Source organism: Aulonocara stuartgranti (genome assembly GCF_965226115.1).
Source record: "Aulonocara stuartgranti genome assembly, chromosome: 17".
NCBI classification, from domain to species: domain Eukaryota; kingdom Metazoa; phylum Chordata; class Actinopteri; order Cichliformes; family Cichlidae; genus Aulonocara; species Aulonocara stuartgranti.
In genome coordinates this window covers 33,318,246-33,330,465 of record NC_138953.1, presented here as the reverse complement: position 1 = coordinate 33,330,465, position 12,220 = coordinate 33,318,246, and the positions used below count along the sequence as shown (strand labels likewise).

The following is a 12,220-nucleotide window of genomic DNA, read 5'->3' as shown; positions in this document are numbered from 1 at the left end:
AGGGCACGTGATTTAAATTTTCATCTTATTATCAGGCAACTTCAGCATTTAATGCCAGCTGATCATTTAATCATTAGTGCCTCTAATGTTTCGAGATGACTGAGTTATGGGATATACACGTAGTCAAACTATGCACCACAATGAACTTGTACTAACTTACAGAAAATGGACACTATATATTTTAATGGGAGAAAAGACTGATTGGACAGTTATGATCATCCCTTCTGGCAGTGAGGATGAGTGCACCCCAGGATTAGGTCAGGGGTCAGGCATCCAATGTGATATGTGCTTTTAGATCTTATTAAGGTACCCACATGTAAAAGCCACACCTGCCAGTGGTTTCCTCCCAAAGTCCTACATAAGGTAGTAGTGTCTGACACAATAAGAGATGATGATGATTGATTTACCAACAAAGTCCCCCAAGCTCCCAAAAGTAAGGTGCTTTTTTTCCCCCTTTCTCCTAAGAAAAAAAAATTAATACCATATAGGTATGAAAGGACAAATGTTTGTTGTTGTTTTTTTTTAATCATGTCAACAAGAAGATGCTGGGTTTTTTGTACTGGTAGATCTACAGTTTAATTACTGGCTTATTTTGTGCCTTTTCATCCATAATTTTAATTACATGGATTACAACATGATGCATTTACAAACTGTAAATTAGTTCTGGCAGAACTATTTGACATTTTCACTGAAATGCCTCTCTCATTCCAAAACCCTCACTGTGGCTTAAAAAGCAGCTGAACTCACATTCATCCAATGCAAACACAAATGTCCTAACAGGATTTTTAACAAAGCCACACAAGTTGCATTGTTCATTTTATTGATTTATTTTTAAATTCTGGAGGAAACATTCATGCAAAACTGATATAAACAAGGCATGGTGAACCATATTAACTTAGTATTCTGCATTAAGGGGAAAGTCTTTGTGTTTTGAAGCCCTGGAAAGAGAAGACAAGAAATAGCCATTAATTGATAGCACAGTTTATTTTAGAATAATGCCACGTCTTTATTTTTTCTGTATCCCCTTTACCCTTAATCTTCCTTTATTTTTACTCACCACTGTAATGTGAAGCCTCTCCAGTCCTTATTCAAGCTGAGGATGTCCTTCATGTCATCTTTGCTCAACTTGAAGTCAAACAGCTGAAAAAGAAAGAACCGAAAAATAACTTATAACCTGCACAAACTATATGAGCTGCTCTATGGAACCCAACACGTATAATGAAAATCCAAATGAGAACATAGAAAAACACAAATTTTTGCATAAGTCCATGACCTAAATTCCCCCCAACAATGCAGATTTCTACACAAATAAATCTAAATATGATAACTGCTCAGTGTGAATACACTATATTAGCTAAAAAAGACTAAAAACAAAATCTGCTCATGAATATTTATGATTACTGTACCTGGAAGTTCTCCTTGACACGATGGGGTGTTACTGACTTTGGAATGACAACCACATTTCTTTCGATGTGGAACCTAATCAGAACCTGGGGATATGGTTCAAACGAGCAGTGGTCATTCAGTTCAGTATTATTTAACTTTCCCATGATTTAAATATTTTTTTAATAAGCCTTCTAATCCACCACATGACAGTATTGATTTTCTTCTTGCTGACGTCAGTAATTTAACTTTTGAAATGTTGCATTGCATAACTGTAAGCACACAGGTTTTGGTTTTCCATGGGAGACAACATGCAGCCAATAACTAAGATATTCAATATTAGTTAAATACTGCATCTCGTTGTTCTCTGGTTGTGCTGCACACTCGTGATCCTACTGTCTGATATCTGACCTTTTACCCAACATGAGATGTCTCATTTAGAAATTCAAATTTCAAAATTCCTGACTTGTGTAATTCCTCAGTACCTGTGCTGGAGTTTTCTTGTACTTTTGAGCAATGGCCTTGATCTTAGGTTCCTCCAGCAGCGAGGGTTCATCAGATGAAGCCCTTTAGTAGAAGAGGACAAGAAAAACAATGTGACACTGTTAATATCCTCGAGAAGTAAAGCTGATTATACTCCTACATTAGCTTTGTTTACAATAGATTGTACATCCTCTTACCAGGGTCTGTCAGGGGAGCCTAGAGGACTGTATGCTGTCACTGTGATGCCTTTTGAGTGGCAGTAGTTGATCATCTTCTCTTGAGTCAGATATGGGTGGCACTCAATCTAAGACAACAACCACATTTCGGGGACTTTGTTTTATTTTTATTTTCATTTCATCTTTTAACAGTGCATGCCTCCAGAATTCAAAATAAATAAAAAACAATTTTGCAAAATCTACCTGGTGGTTGGCAGGCTTGTGCTTGAGGCCAGGCTTGTTAAGTATGGCTTCAATCTGGTCTTTGTTGAAGTTGGAAATGCCAATAGCTTTGACCAAACCAGCATCCACCAGCTTTTCCATGGCCTTTAAGATAAATCATAAACTGGTTTTAGCACAGCATATTTTAATTTGGTTGTCAGCAAGTCCACGGGATTATCACTGTGCAATAAGTCATTTATATTACCTCCCAAGTGTCCAAGAAGTTGCTGTTGTCAGAAATAACCTGCCCATTCTCATCCACAGGAAAAAGATCATCTCCTGGCTGCAGTGGCCAAAAGATGTGTTCAAGACAGTATTAAATTTAGACTGCATAGTTCAGTCTGATAATACAATTCAATTTTATTTTATTTATATAGCGCCAAATCACAACAAAAGTCGCCTCAAGGCGCTTCGTATGAGAAAAACCCAACAATCATATGACCCCCTATGAGCAAGCACTTTGGCGACAGTGGGAAGGAAAAACTCCCTTTTAACAGGAAGAAACCTCCGGCAGAACCAGGCTCAGGGAGGGGCGGCTATCTGCTGCGACCGGTTGGGGTGAGAGAAGGAAGACAGGATAAAAGACATGCTGTGGAAGAGAGACAGAGGTTAACAACAGATATGATTCAATGCAGAGAGGTCTATTAACACATAGTGAGTGAGAAAGGTGACTGGAAAGGAAAAACTCAATGCATCATGGGAATCCCCGGCAGCCTACGTCTATTGCAGCATAACTAAGGGAGGATTCAGGGTCACCTGGTCCAGCCCTAACTATATGCTTTAGCAAAAAGGAAAGTTTTAAGCCTAATCTTGAAAGTAGAGATAGTGTCTGTCTGGAAGCTGGTTCCACAGAAGAGGGGCCTGAAAACTGAAGGCTCTGCCTCCCATTCTACTTTTAAATACTCTAGGAACAACAAGTAGTTCTGCAGAGCGAGAGCAAAGTGCTCTAATAGGGTGATATGGTACTACAAGGTCATTAAGATAAGATGGGGCCTGATTATTTAAGACCTTGTATGTGAGGAGCAGGATTTTGAATTCAATTCTGGATTTAACAGGAAGCCAATGAAGGGAAGCCAAAACAGGAGAAATATGCTCTCTCGTTCTAGTCCCTGTCAGGACTCTTGCGGCAGCATTTTGGATTAGCTGAAGGCTTTTCAGCGAGTGTTTTGGACATCCTGATAATAATGAATTGCAGTTCATTATAAACACTATTATATCACAGAGATTTTAGAGAAAGTTAACTGTATTGTAAGGACTGGACAGAAGTTTCCAGACCTTGGTCCCCATTGGGAAATGCATGAGGTAAAGATCCAGGTAGTCCAGCTTCAGGTCCTTGAGAGTCTTCTCACAAGCTGTTCTCACCAGAGATGGAAGGTGAAAGGTGCACCATAACTAGGAAAAATAAGCAGGAGTTTTACAAACAAGGTGTCTCATTTCCCCCAACGCTGTAAACATGTTATAGTATGACCATTGTACCCTCATTATTTCCTTATGCAATTAACAACATAACTACTATAAAGGTACTGCTGCTTAGCTGCTCCTTTATTTCCAGAGTGGTTGCTTTTGATTCAGCTTAGATACCCTTCCTTTTTTTTTTTTTTTTTTTTTTCTAAATGACATCAGAAACAGCAGTATGCGACATTACGTGATGGCAGAGCTTCAGTTCATCCTTTGTCATTTTTTTTTTTTTTTTTTAATAAATAGGACAGGGGGAATGAATGAGAGAAAGAGGGGGAGAGAAAGAAAGAAAACCAAAGGGGAGAATAGACGGTGAGAAGGGGGGGAAGAGAGAGAAAAAAAAAAAGAACTCCTGGGTCACCTGTATGGAGAAAGAAAAAAAACAAACAAACAAAAAAAACAAACAGAGGAGACAGCAAACAACAAAGAGCAACATAATAATAGAGAAAACAAAGCACCATCACAATAAACTAGCTAGTCATAGATATCAATATTTACTAAATAATAAACGATATTGTGCAGCACGCAAGATAGACAGCGCACAGTGTGCTTTGAGGCAGCAGCCAAGAAAGCTTTAGTCCGCGTCTGTGAATACCCATGTGTGCATACCTGTGTGGATCAGCATGCTTGCATTCCAAAGGTTTCTCCATGTAATGATCTGCTAGGGAGTGTGGGGGGGCCACAGCCCCGTCCTCCAGGGTGTGAAGCGGGTATGGAGGAGATCAAAACTCCAGACATCCAGAGGCCCCCAGAACACAAGAGACCATGGAAGACCAACAGAGGGGCAGCCGATAGATACCCTTCCTGACACAACCCTTCCACCGACCCTTGGAACCAGCACTAGGAATTCACTAGCTTGTGTCTTTATCCCATCTCAGCTGGGGATCTTTCATGTAAAGGGATCACCATGGTGTGGAAAGCCACATGCCTCAGGTTGTCTTCCAAAGCCACTGCTTTGGAAGACAACCTGAGATAATAAAATGGTTTATACTCATTTTTATTGGCTCTCTCTAAAGCTCACCTTGCTCACAATGAATAGGTCTTCCCTCTTTACCACTCCTTGATCAATCATTGCATGGATTCCAGCTCCAACTTCTTCTTCATTCTGATACACATAAGCGCCATCTATGTGTCTGTAGCCACAACTTATGGCGACTTTCACGGCCTCAGTCACTTTTCCTGGTTCTGACTGCACAGGTAAGGTGATAGAAAAACATGGAATGAATAAAGCAAGTGTGAATCGCAAGAAGGCAAGCAGTTTGTGACCGCTGCGTTGTTATGGTAAAATGATGTTGGAATAAAGACCAAAAAGGACAAGATAAGTACTGCTGGAGTTATTGGACTGTTTAATTCATTCATGCATACCAGTGACATCGCGTCACGTAGGATTAGCCTCTACAATCCAGTTTATTTTACTTTAGTTGCACTATGTAAATAACATGTTACTTTGGTTTCTTTTGTAACCAGACTCTATCAGCAAGATAGGGAATTTGTTATATAAAAACAAATTAAATATAAATAGTACAGATAACATAGACGAGTGAAACCAGTGAAAAATAATGAGAGTAGCAGAAATATTCATTGAAAAGTAGGGTGAGCATGGACAGATTAGCAGTCTCCCACAGAGCTAGTTTAAAACAAAAAAATCTAAGACTTACCCTCCAGGTGCCCAGACCCACTATTGGCATCTTTGCTCCATTGTTAAGTGTAACAGCAGGTATCATCTTAGTAGCTTTGAAGTAACGTTCTCAACCTAGTCGGAACACTCACTGTTTGAATGTACTGACTCATGCTACTATATACTCTCTCTAGTAGTAGGAGGAGACCGTCTCTTACATAATCATAATATCAGTGAAATAGGAAGGCTTTCAATGGGCCCCGCTTTTCTTACACACAGTGCAGAAATATTCTGTTAGGTGTACATAAAAATTTTTAACGGTTAGTTCTATAATTTCCACAATTTGGATAATGTGGAAAATTTGAAAGTAATGTCTTTATTCAGTCTGAGCATAATTCTGAAAAGCTGCAAACAAAATTATTGTGTTACTGAAACTGACATTTGACTGCATCTCACTTTAAATTGGTAACCTCTTATATGTGTAAACATAAATCCGCAGACAAAGTAAAATGAAATTTTTTAATTGACACTTACCATTGATACCTCTTACAATGATGCAGCAATAGATGACTCCTCTAGAGTTTACAAAAAACATGTCTGTGACATCAATTAGTGTATAGTCACTATAACGTTCACAACCATATACAGTGCTGTAAACTTGTCAGAATCGAGGCAGTAAGCAGTCTCAGTTGTGTCAAGAGTTTACAGGAAAGTGAAAAGTTAGTATACAACCATCACAGGAACGCAAAGTATTGTAAATAAGATTATGCAATTTGATAAAGTTTCTATTAGCACGGCTTGCGATTTTAGGTCAGTCTGAATGAATTAATCCCCCCTCAAAAATAATCTTTGAACACAGGACGCGGAGGAGAAGAGACAGCAATGTGTGTTAATTAAAAAGCTTCAGCGGAAGATTGCTGCAGGGTTTATTCAGCAAACCAAGGTTAGGAAAGCCTTTCAAAATATATGCTCCCAAGACCAAAAATCTGTCAGAACTCACTTACTATAAACTAGTGGGAAACACACACAAAAGAAAAATTTTCTTTTTCTGACTGAGTTGGGTTTACAGCAGTAGGATAGTGAAGCAGTAACTTTTTGTTGACTAAAGGCCTGTTCTGTCAAGGTGAAGACGTTGTAAATATACGTGCGTTTATTGAGATGTTGGTGCATGTTATCTTCAGAAGGCAAAAGATAACATGTGATTCAGCACTCTGTTCTCAGAACAAAATGCTGAATCATGCAGTGAATATTACTTCAGCAACACACTGAAAACTACAGCTGCAGATTCAATGATATGTTAAACGTGACATGTCAAAATGGAAATATGTCTAAATGCAGATGTTCTCACAAAGATCACAACGTTAATGATAAAAACTTTAAAAACTTTTCTCTGCTCATTAGAGTTAATATAGATATACAGTCCTCCTCTTTGTCAGGAACAGTTTGTTCTTATGGGTGCTTGACCCTGTTTAGCTGAATTCCAAAAGAATAACTATGTTATGTAACCGGAAGGTCACCGGTTCGATCCCTGGGCTCTTTGTTCTGGTCGTTGTGTCCTTGGGCAAGACACTTCACCTACCGCCTACTGGTGTTGGCCAGAAGCGCCGATGGCACGATATGGCAGCCTCGCTTCTGTCAGTCTGCTCCAGGGCAGCTGTGGCTACAACTGTAGCTGCCTCCAGCAGTGTGTGAGAGTGAATGAATAGTGGAAGGATATATATAAATGCAATCCATTATTATCCTGATAATATGTATGTTTTTATCAGTTGCGTTAAAAATGTAGACACAATCTATGTATATATATTTTCACAATTTTTTGTTTTCAAACTGATTTTGATTATGACTTCTCTTTTACACCAAACTTCCTTCAAGGAGATAAAAGTTAGGCCCAAGGTTTTCTTTCCAAAGCACCAGATCGAAATCTACTCGATTACCTTTTGAATGTGGTGGAACAAGACAAATCGCACAGACAAATCTGCAGCAATTGTGCGATGATATCATGTCAATATGGACCAAAATTTCTGAGGAATGTTTTCAGGACATTGCTGAAATTGATGCCATAAAGAATACCAGAAAAATATGTGTGTGTCCTCAGCGGCCACACCGAAGATGTGAGCAAGTGGGTGAAAATTTTATCTGACAGACAACTCACCCAAGCAAAGCAAAAGGGTTGAACTTTGCTGTGACACCAAGACAAATCCCGCTAGTGGAACTGATCACAGTCACAGAAACAGCAATTCAAAATAACAACATTGCAGATGTGGAAGCAGAGCAACTACAGATGAAGGTTTCGGCCTGTCCCAGCAATGCAAAGGTTGCGGTTGTTAGGTATTTTAGTACCATGGGAGCATTTACTGGATATTGTTTTATAGTGACATTATGCAGGAAAACTCTGTCATCCAATAAGGCCCCTTTGTTTTAGTTATTTTTCTCTTTGACCCAAGAATTGATGTGTGAGAATCACAGGCTGGTACAAGGTTGAAATACCACAGAGATCACTCCCTCAGCTACATTAGTTTCTTAATCTTTTAGGAGACGCCTGTTGAGGCCAAATGGTTTGTTTCAGATTTCACTAATGTAAGAACTCTTTGTTTTGTGCCTTGAAAATATGTCGCTGAGATAATCACAATTGTATCTGAACTAATAAACTACACAAAGGATGCTTCTTCACCCAAGGGCAGGAAGACGCTCCCTTATCTTGGTCTGTACTGGTTTAAACTGATAATCTGCTGTCTCATGAATTTTACCCTCTATATAAACTGTTATACTTGTGAATAAAGTTGAGTCAATTTGGGAAGACAATCTGAAGCAGTCTCTGTTTTCTTGTTCTCCCAAGCTGCTCCCGAGCTCGTACTAACACGCTGAATGGCATGCTTGAATATTGCTTGAGAATATATTTGACTGTGTTACAGACTAAGGGACATTCTCTGCTGATAGACGTCCACGCCTCGAAGGAAGTCGATCCACGGATTAGGCCCTGGAAACCGTTTCCTTCAGCGGTGATGATACAGCAATGCAGGAGGAGGAGAAGAAAGCATTCACATCGCTTAATAATGAGAACAGCAATACCATCCGTCCAGCAGACAAGGGTAAGTGCACAGTTTTGCTAAACCAGAAAGATTATTGTGAGAAAATTTTGTCACTGCTCAGTGACCCTTTGCATTAGTACCTACTTTTTTTTTTTTTTTTTTTTTTTTTTTTTTTTTGGAAGTGACATCAGAAACAGCAGCATGTGACATCACGTGATGGCGGAGCTTCAGTTCATCCTTTGTCATCCTTTTTTTTTTTTTTTTTTTTTTAATAGGACAGGGGGAAAGAATGAAAGAAAGAGGGGGAGAGGAAGAAAGAAAACCAAAGGGGAGAAGAGACGGTGAGAAGGGGGGGAAGAGAGAAAAAAAAACAAAAAAAACTCCTGGGTCACCTGTATGGAGAGAAAGAAAAACAAAAAAAACAGGGGAGACAGCAAACAACAAAGAGCAACATTAGTACCTACTTGAATTGACTCACCACGGACGGACGGTGAGGCAAGAATATACCTGCTGCTCAGTCTGTGGCTTTTCGTCAGACGCTGGGAGCACGGAGTTTGGTGGGGTTTTTCTCCCGTTGCCGGATTTCAAAAAAGGTGGTTTTGATTTCCATGAACAAGCCGAGTTGGCAAAACTACAGATATTCTGTGCTTAGAACTGTACAAGCTCTGAAATGCACTCAAAGTTAGAAAGTAAAAAGTAGCTCTTTGGAGGATGTTTCTATTTGTGTGCGAAGCTATATGAACCTTGTGTTATATTATTGTGTTATATTAACATAATGATAAAATAATATTAATAGATGGGAATACAAACGTTCAGTCTAACTTTTTTAAAATTCTAATTATACTCAGCTTGAATCTGAAGGGAAAAAAAGGAAAATATATCTATTTTCTGTTGCCTACATTGTAGAGGATGACTTTGCCTCAAAACAGGAAAATGTGTACAGTAAAGTGGGATTCAGCAGGTGGGGGAACCCTAAAATTGGTTGTAATCGCTGAGTGTGGAGGGGGGAAAAAATCATAACTGACAATAATTTCTATTGAGAACTTCAGGAGACTTTCAGACTAGTGTACAGGCTGTGATCAGCTGACCTGCTGCTCTTTGTGGATTTACACAACGTAATTAAACCAGATGTCAGCAGATATTTCATGAGTTGTCCTGCTGATTCCATCCTCCACTGACAGCAAGCATTGTTTCTGCTGCCTTTTTTCTAGATGGTATAAATTTGGTATGAAGGTGCAATTCAGTCAATGAATCTAAGCATCATCAGCTGAGGTTCATATGAATGTCTGCTACACTTGATGCAACCTTACTCTGACCATGAACGACAGTCACTGGGCACCAGTCACACATTGTTCTTTACTTTAGAACCATCACAGTACAGCGAATTAACCTGTTTATCCTGCACTAACCTGTTTATTTTCATGCAGCTTTTAAATAGCAGTTAGTCTACCTCGATTTGTTTTACAGCACATTTCACAATATGAAAAAAACATAATGTTGAATGTACAGACCGAATATCTGATTTAAAAACATGAGGAATTACATGTAAGCTTTACATTTACAGTTTATCAAATACCACTAAACAGTCCTTACATTTAAATCCTTTCTCTCATGTCTTTCTTATCTTTCTCCATCTCTGAGTAAAGTTAGCCCTCTTTCTTTTCTCTCCTGTGAAATACAGCAACTGGACCTTTAGCTAGCAACACACTGTATGACAAACTGCCCACAAACAGTTTGTGTTTGCTGATGTTTGTTAGGCTGATAGATACCTTGCATTTGAAACTACCTGCCACTTTTTTTAAGCCACTCCCTTTATGTTTGCTCCTCTTCAGTAAGGCTAGCTAGATCCTGAAGTAGCGCAACTTATAGACACCTGCAGTCATTCTGGTGTTGTGTCAAGCAAGCAAGAAAGAAGGAAAGAAAGAAAGAAAGAAAGAAAGAAAGAAAGAAAGAAAGAAAGAAAGAAAGAAAGAAAGAAAGAAAGAAAGAAAGAAAGAAAGAAAGAAAGAAAGAAAGAAAGAAAGAAAGAAAGAAAGAAAGAAAGAAAGAAGATTAATACACGAACAGGACTGCCTTTCATGTTACAGTTTAGTCTCAAATCGCTTTGATGCCTGAAAGCTGGCAATGACAAAACTTCCCTCAAATGCATTAAAGCTAAAGTAATGAGTCTGTTTTGAAAATGTAAGGAGAAGAAAGCACAGATATTTGTTAAAACATGTAGGGAGTAAAAGTGGTCAGGAAAAACAACTACCTTTACCGGAAATTTGTACCTAAGTATAGTAAGGAAGTATTTGTAGGAGTCAAGGAGGCCACTTACATCGAAAGGGAAATACCATCTCTGAAATAGATATTAAACGCTTGAGTATTTTGCATAAAAAAATAATATGTATTTAATGTGAGATGGCTTCATGCCCAACTAGCAGAGCCTGCCCTACAATTTAACCAAACCAGTTACCTCATTTGTATCACAGTGTTATATGTGTGTTGTCATAAAAGACAAGATAACAAATGCTTTATTAGAGCTTTATAAAGAAATCTGCAGTGTCATGCTAGCTCTGTGACGCTGCAGATTTGCAAGACCATGGTGTGCTGGATCTCTAACCTTATTCAAATTTATGAAAAATATGATGGCCATCAGGATTACTTGTTAACCAGTGTTTATTACTTATTAGCCAACCTTATCACCACAGAGCTCTCTGCTAATACACATGCTCACTTCATTTTTTTTTTCAAATGGAGACGTTAAGGGGATTGCTATGCCACAGTCTTTTTTCTTCTACTTTCTCTCTTGTTGTTTTTAATATTTTATTTTATTATCTTGTGGTTGGATCTCATGAGCATTCGGTTTTAATGCTTTAACCCTCCTGCTATGTTTGTTTCTCAGGTACAGCAATTAAGTTAAGCTTTTGCTTTGTACTTGAGGAAAACCCACTAAATGACATAGAGAAATTGTAGGAAAATGGTTTGCCATTTCATGAAATGAAATAATTATGTTATTTATTGCTGTGCTGGATAAACAGTGGGTAAAAATATGTAATTAAGCCAACTTTAGATTTCAAGATTGAAAGATAAAACAGGGAGGGGATTTAAGGAGAGGAGATGCAGTTAGAGTCATAAGTATTTTGACAACAGCAGATTTTTTTGAAAATATAGTCTCTCAGTGGATTATGAGAGAAATTCAAACTTTGACTTTATTTAAAAGTGTTTAATAAAAGTATTGTATTGAGTGTATAGGTGTTACAGATACCCCTCTGTGAATCGCTGCCTTATCGTGGTGGAGGGGTTTGTGTGTCCCAGAGATCCCAGGAGCTATGCTGTCAGAGAGATTTTGCACCCTGGTAGGGTCTCCCATGGAAAATTAGAACTGGGTGAGGGAGCAGACAAAGAGTGTTTCAAAAGACCCCTATGAGTATACGATCAAAGGAACGGTTCACCCTTCTTGTAATGCATTATAGCCCGAATTTTAATAAAAAGCATTACCTAGGTTTCTAACCCACCATGTTGTTATTTTTGTCAAGGTTGCCTCTGTGTCACCTGATAAGCCAATGAATGTTGCAGATTGCGCTCAAAACACTTTTCCTGCTTTAAGAAAGTATGACCTCTACTGGAAGTAGGCAAGAATTGCTTATCAGGTAAAATGCTGGCAAAACTGAAAGTGGGTTACTTGTGTATTTTGGTAACTGGGTGACCCAAATAAGTAAAATTGGGGGGTGGGTTATGATCCATGCATTTGAACCCTTAAAAAGAGCGTGAAAAACTGTCTTTCAGTCAAATCAACTATTAAGTTTCACATAAGAATCATCCAATGTGCA

At 38.6% G+C, this 12,220-nt stretch overlaps 1 protein-coding gene across 1 annotated transcript; it reads right to left on the bottom strand.

Moving 5' to 3' along the window:
- Positions 1-803: 803 nt before the first annotated feature.
- akr1b1.1 (aldo-keto reductase family 1, member B1 (aldose reductase), tandem duplicate 1) lies at positions 804-5,557 on the bottom strand. Its single transcript, XM_082511335.1, has 10 exons — positions 5,420-5,557; positions 4,783-4,950; positions 3,579-3,695; positions 2,509-2,586; positions 2,286-2,408; positions 2,064-2,170; positions 1,869-1,950; positions 1,407-1,490; positions 1,058-1,140; positions 804-938 (listed from the first exon to the last, which is right to left on the bottom strand). The coding sequence occupies exons 1-10, from the start codon at positions 5,483-5,485 to the stop codon at positions 896-898; spliced, it is 951 nt and encodes a 316-aa protein (XP_082367461.1). The 5' UTR covers positions 5,486-5,557; the 3' UTR covers positions 804-895.
- Positions 5,558-12,220: the final 6,663 nt, after the last annotated feature.

What these genes read in the sequence shown, in the direction of transcription:
- akr1b1.1 (XM_082511335.1), bottom strand. Translation starts at nt 5,485, where the DNA reads ATGATACCTGCTGTTACACTTAACAATGGAGCAAAGATGCCAATAGTG. An exon ending in ACCTATTCATTGTGAGCAAG is followed by an intron (nt 3,696 to 4,782) that starts GTGAGCTTTAGA and finishes TATTTTTCCTAG; the next exon opens with TTATGGTGCACCTTTCACCT. An exon ending in ATTTCCCAATGGGGACCAAG is followed by an intron (nt 2,587 to 3,578) that starts GTCTGGAAACTT and finishes TGGCCACTGCAG; the next exon opens with CCAGGAGATGATCTTTTTCC.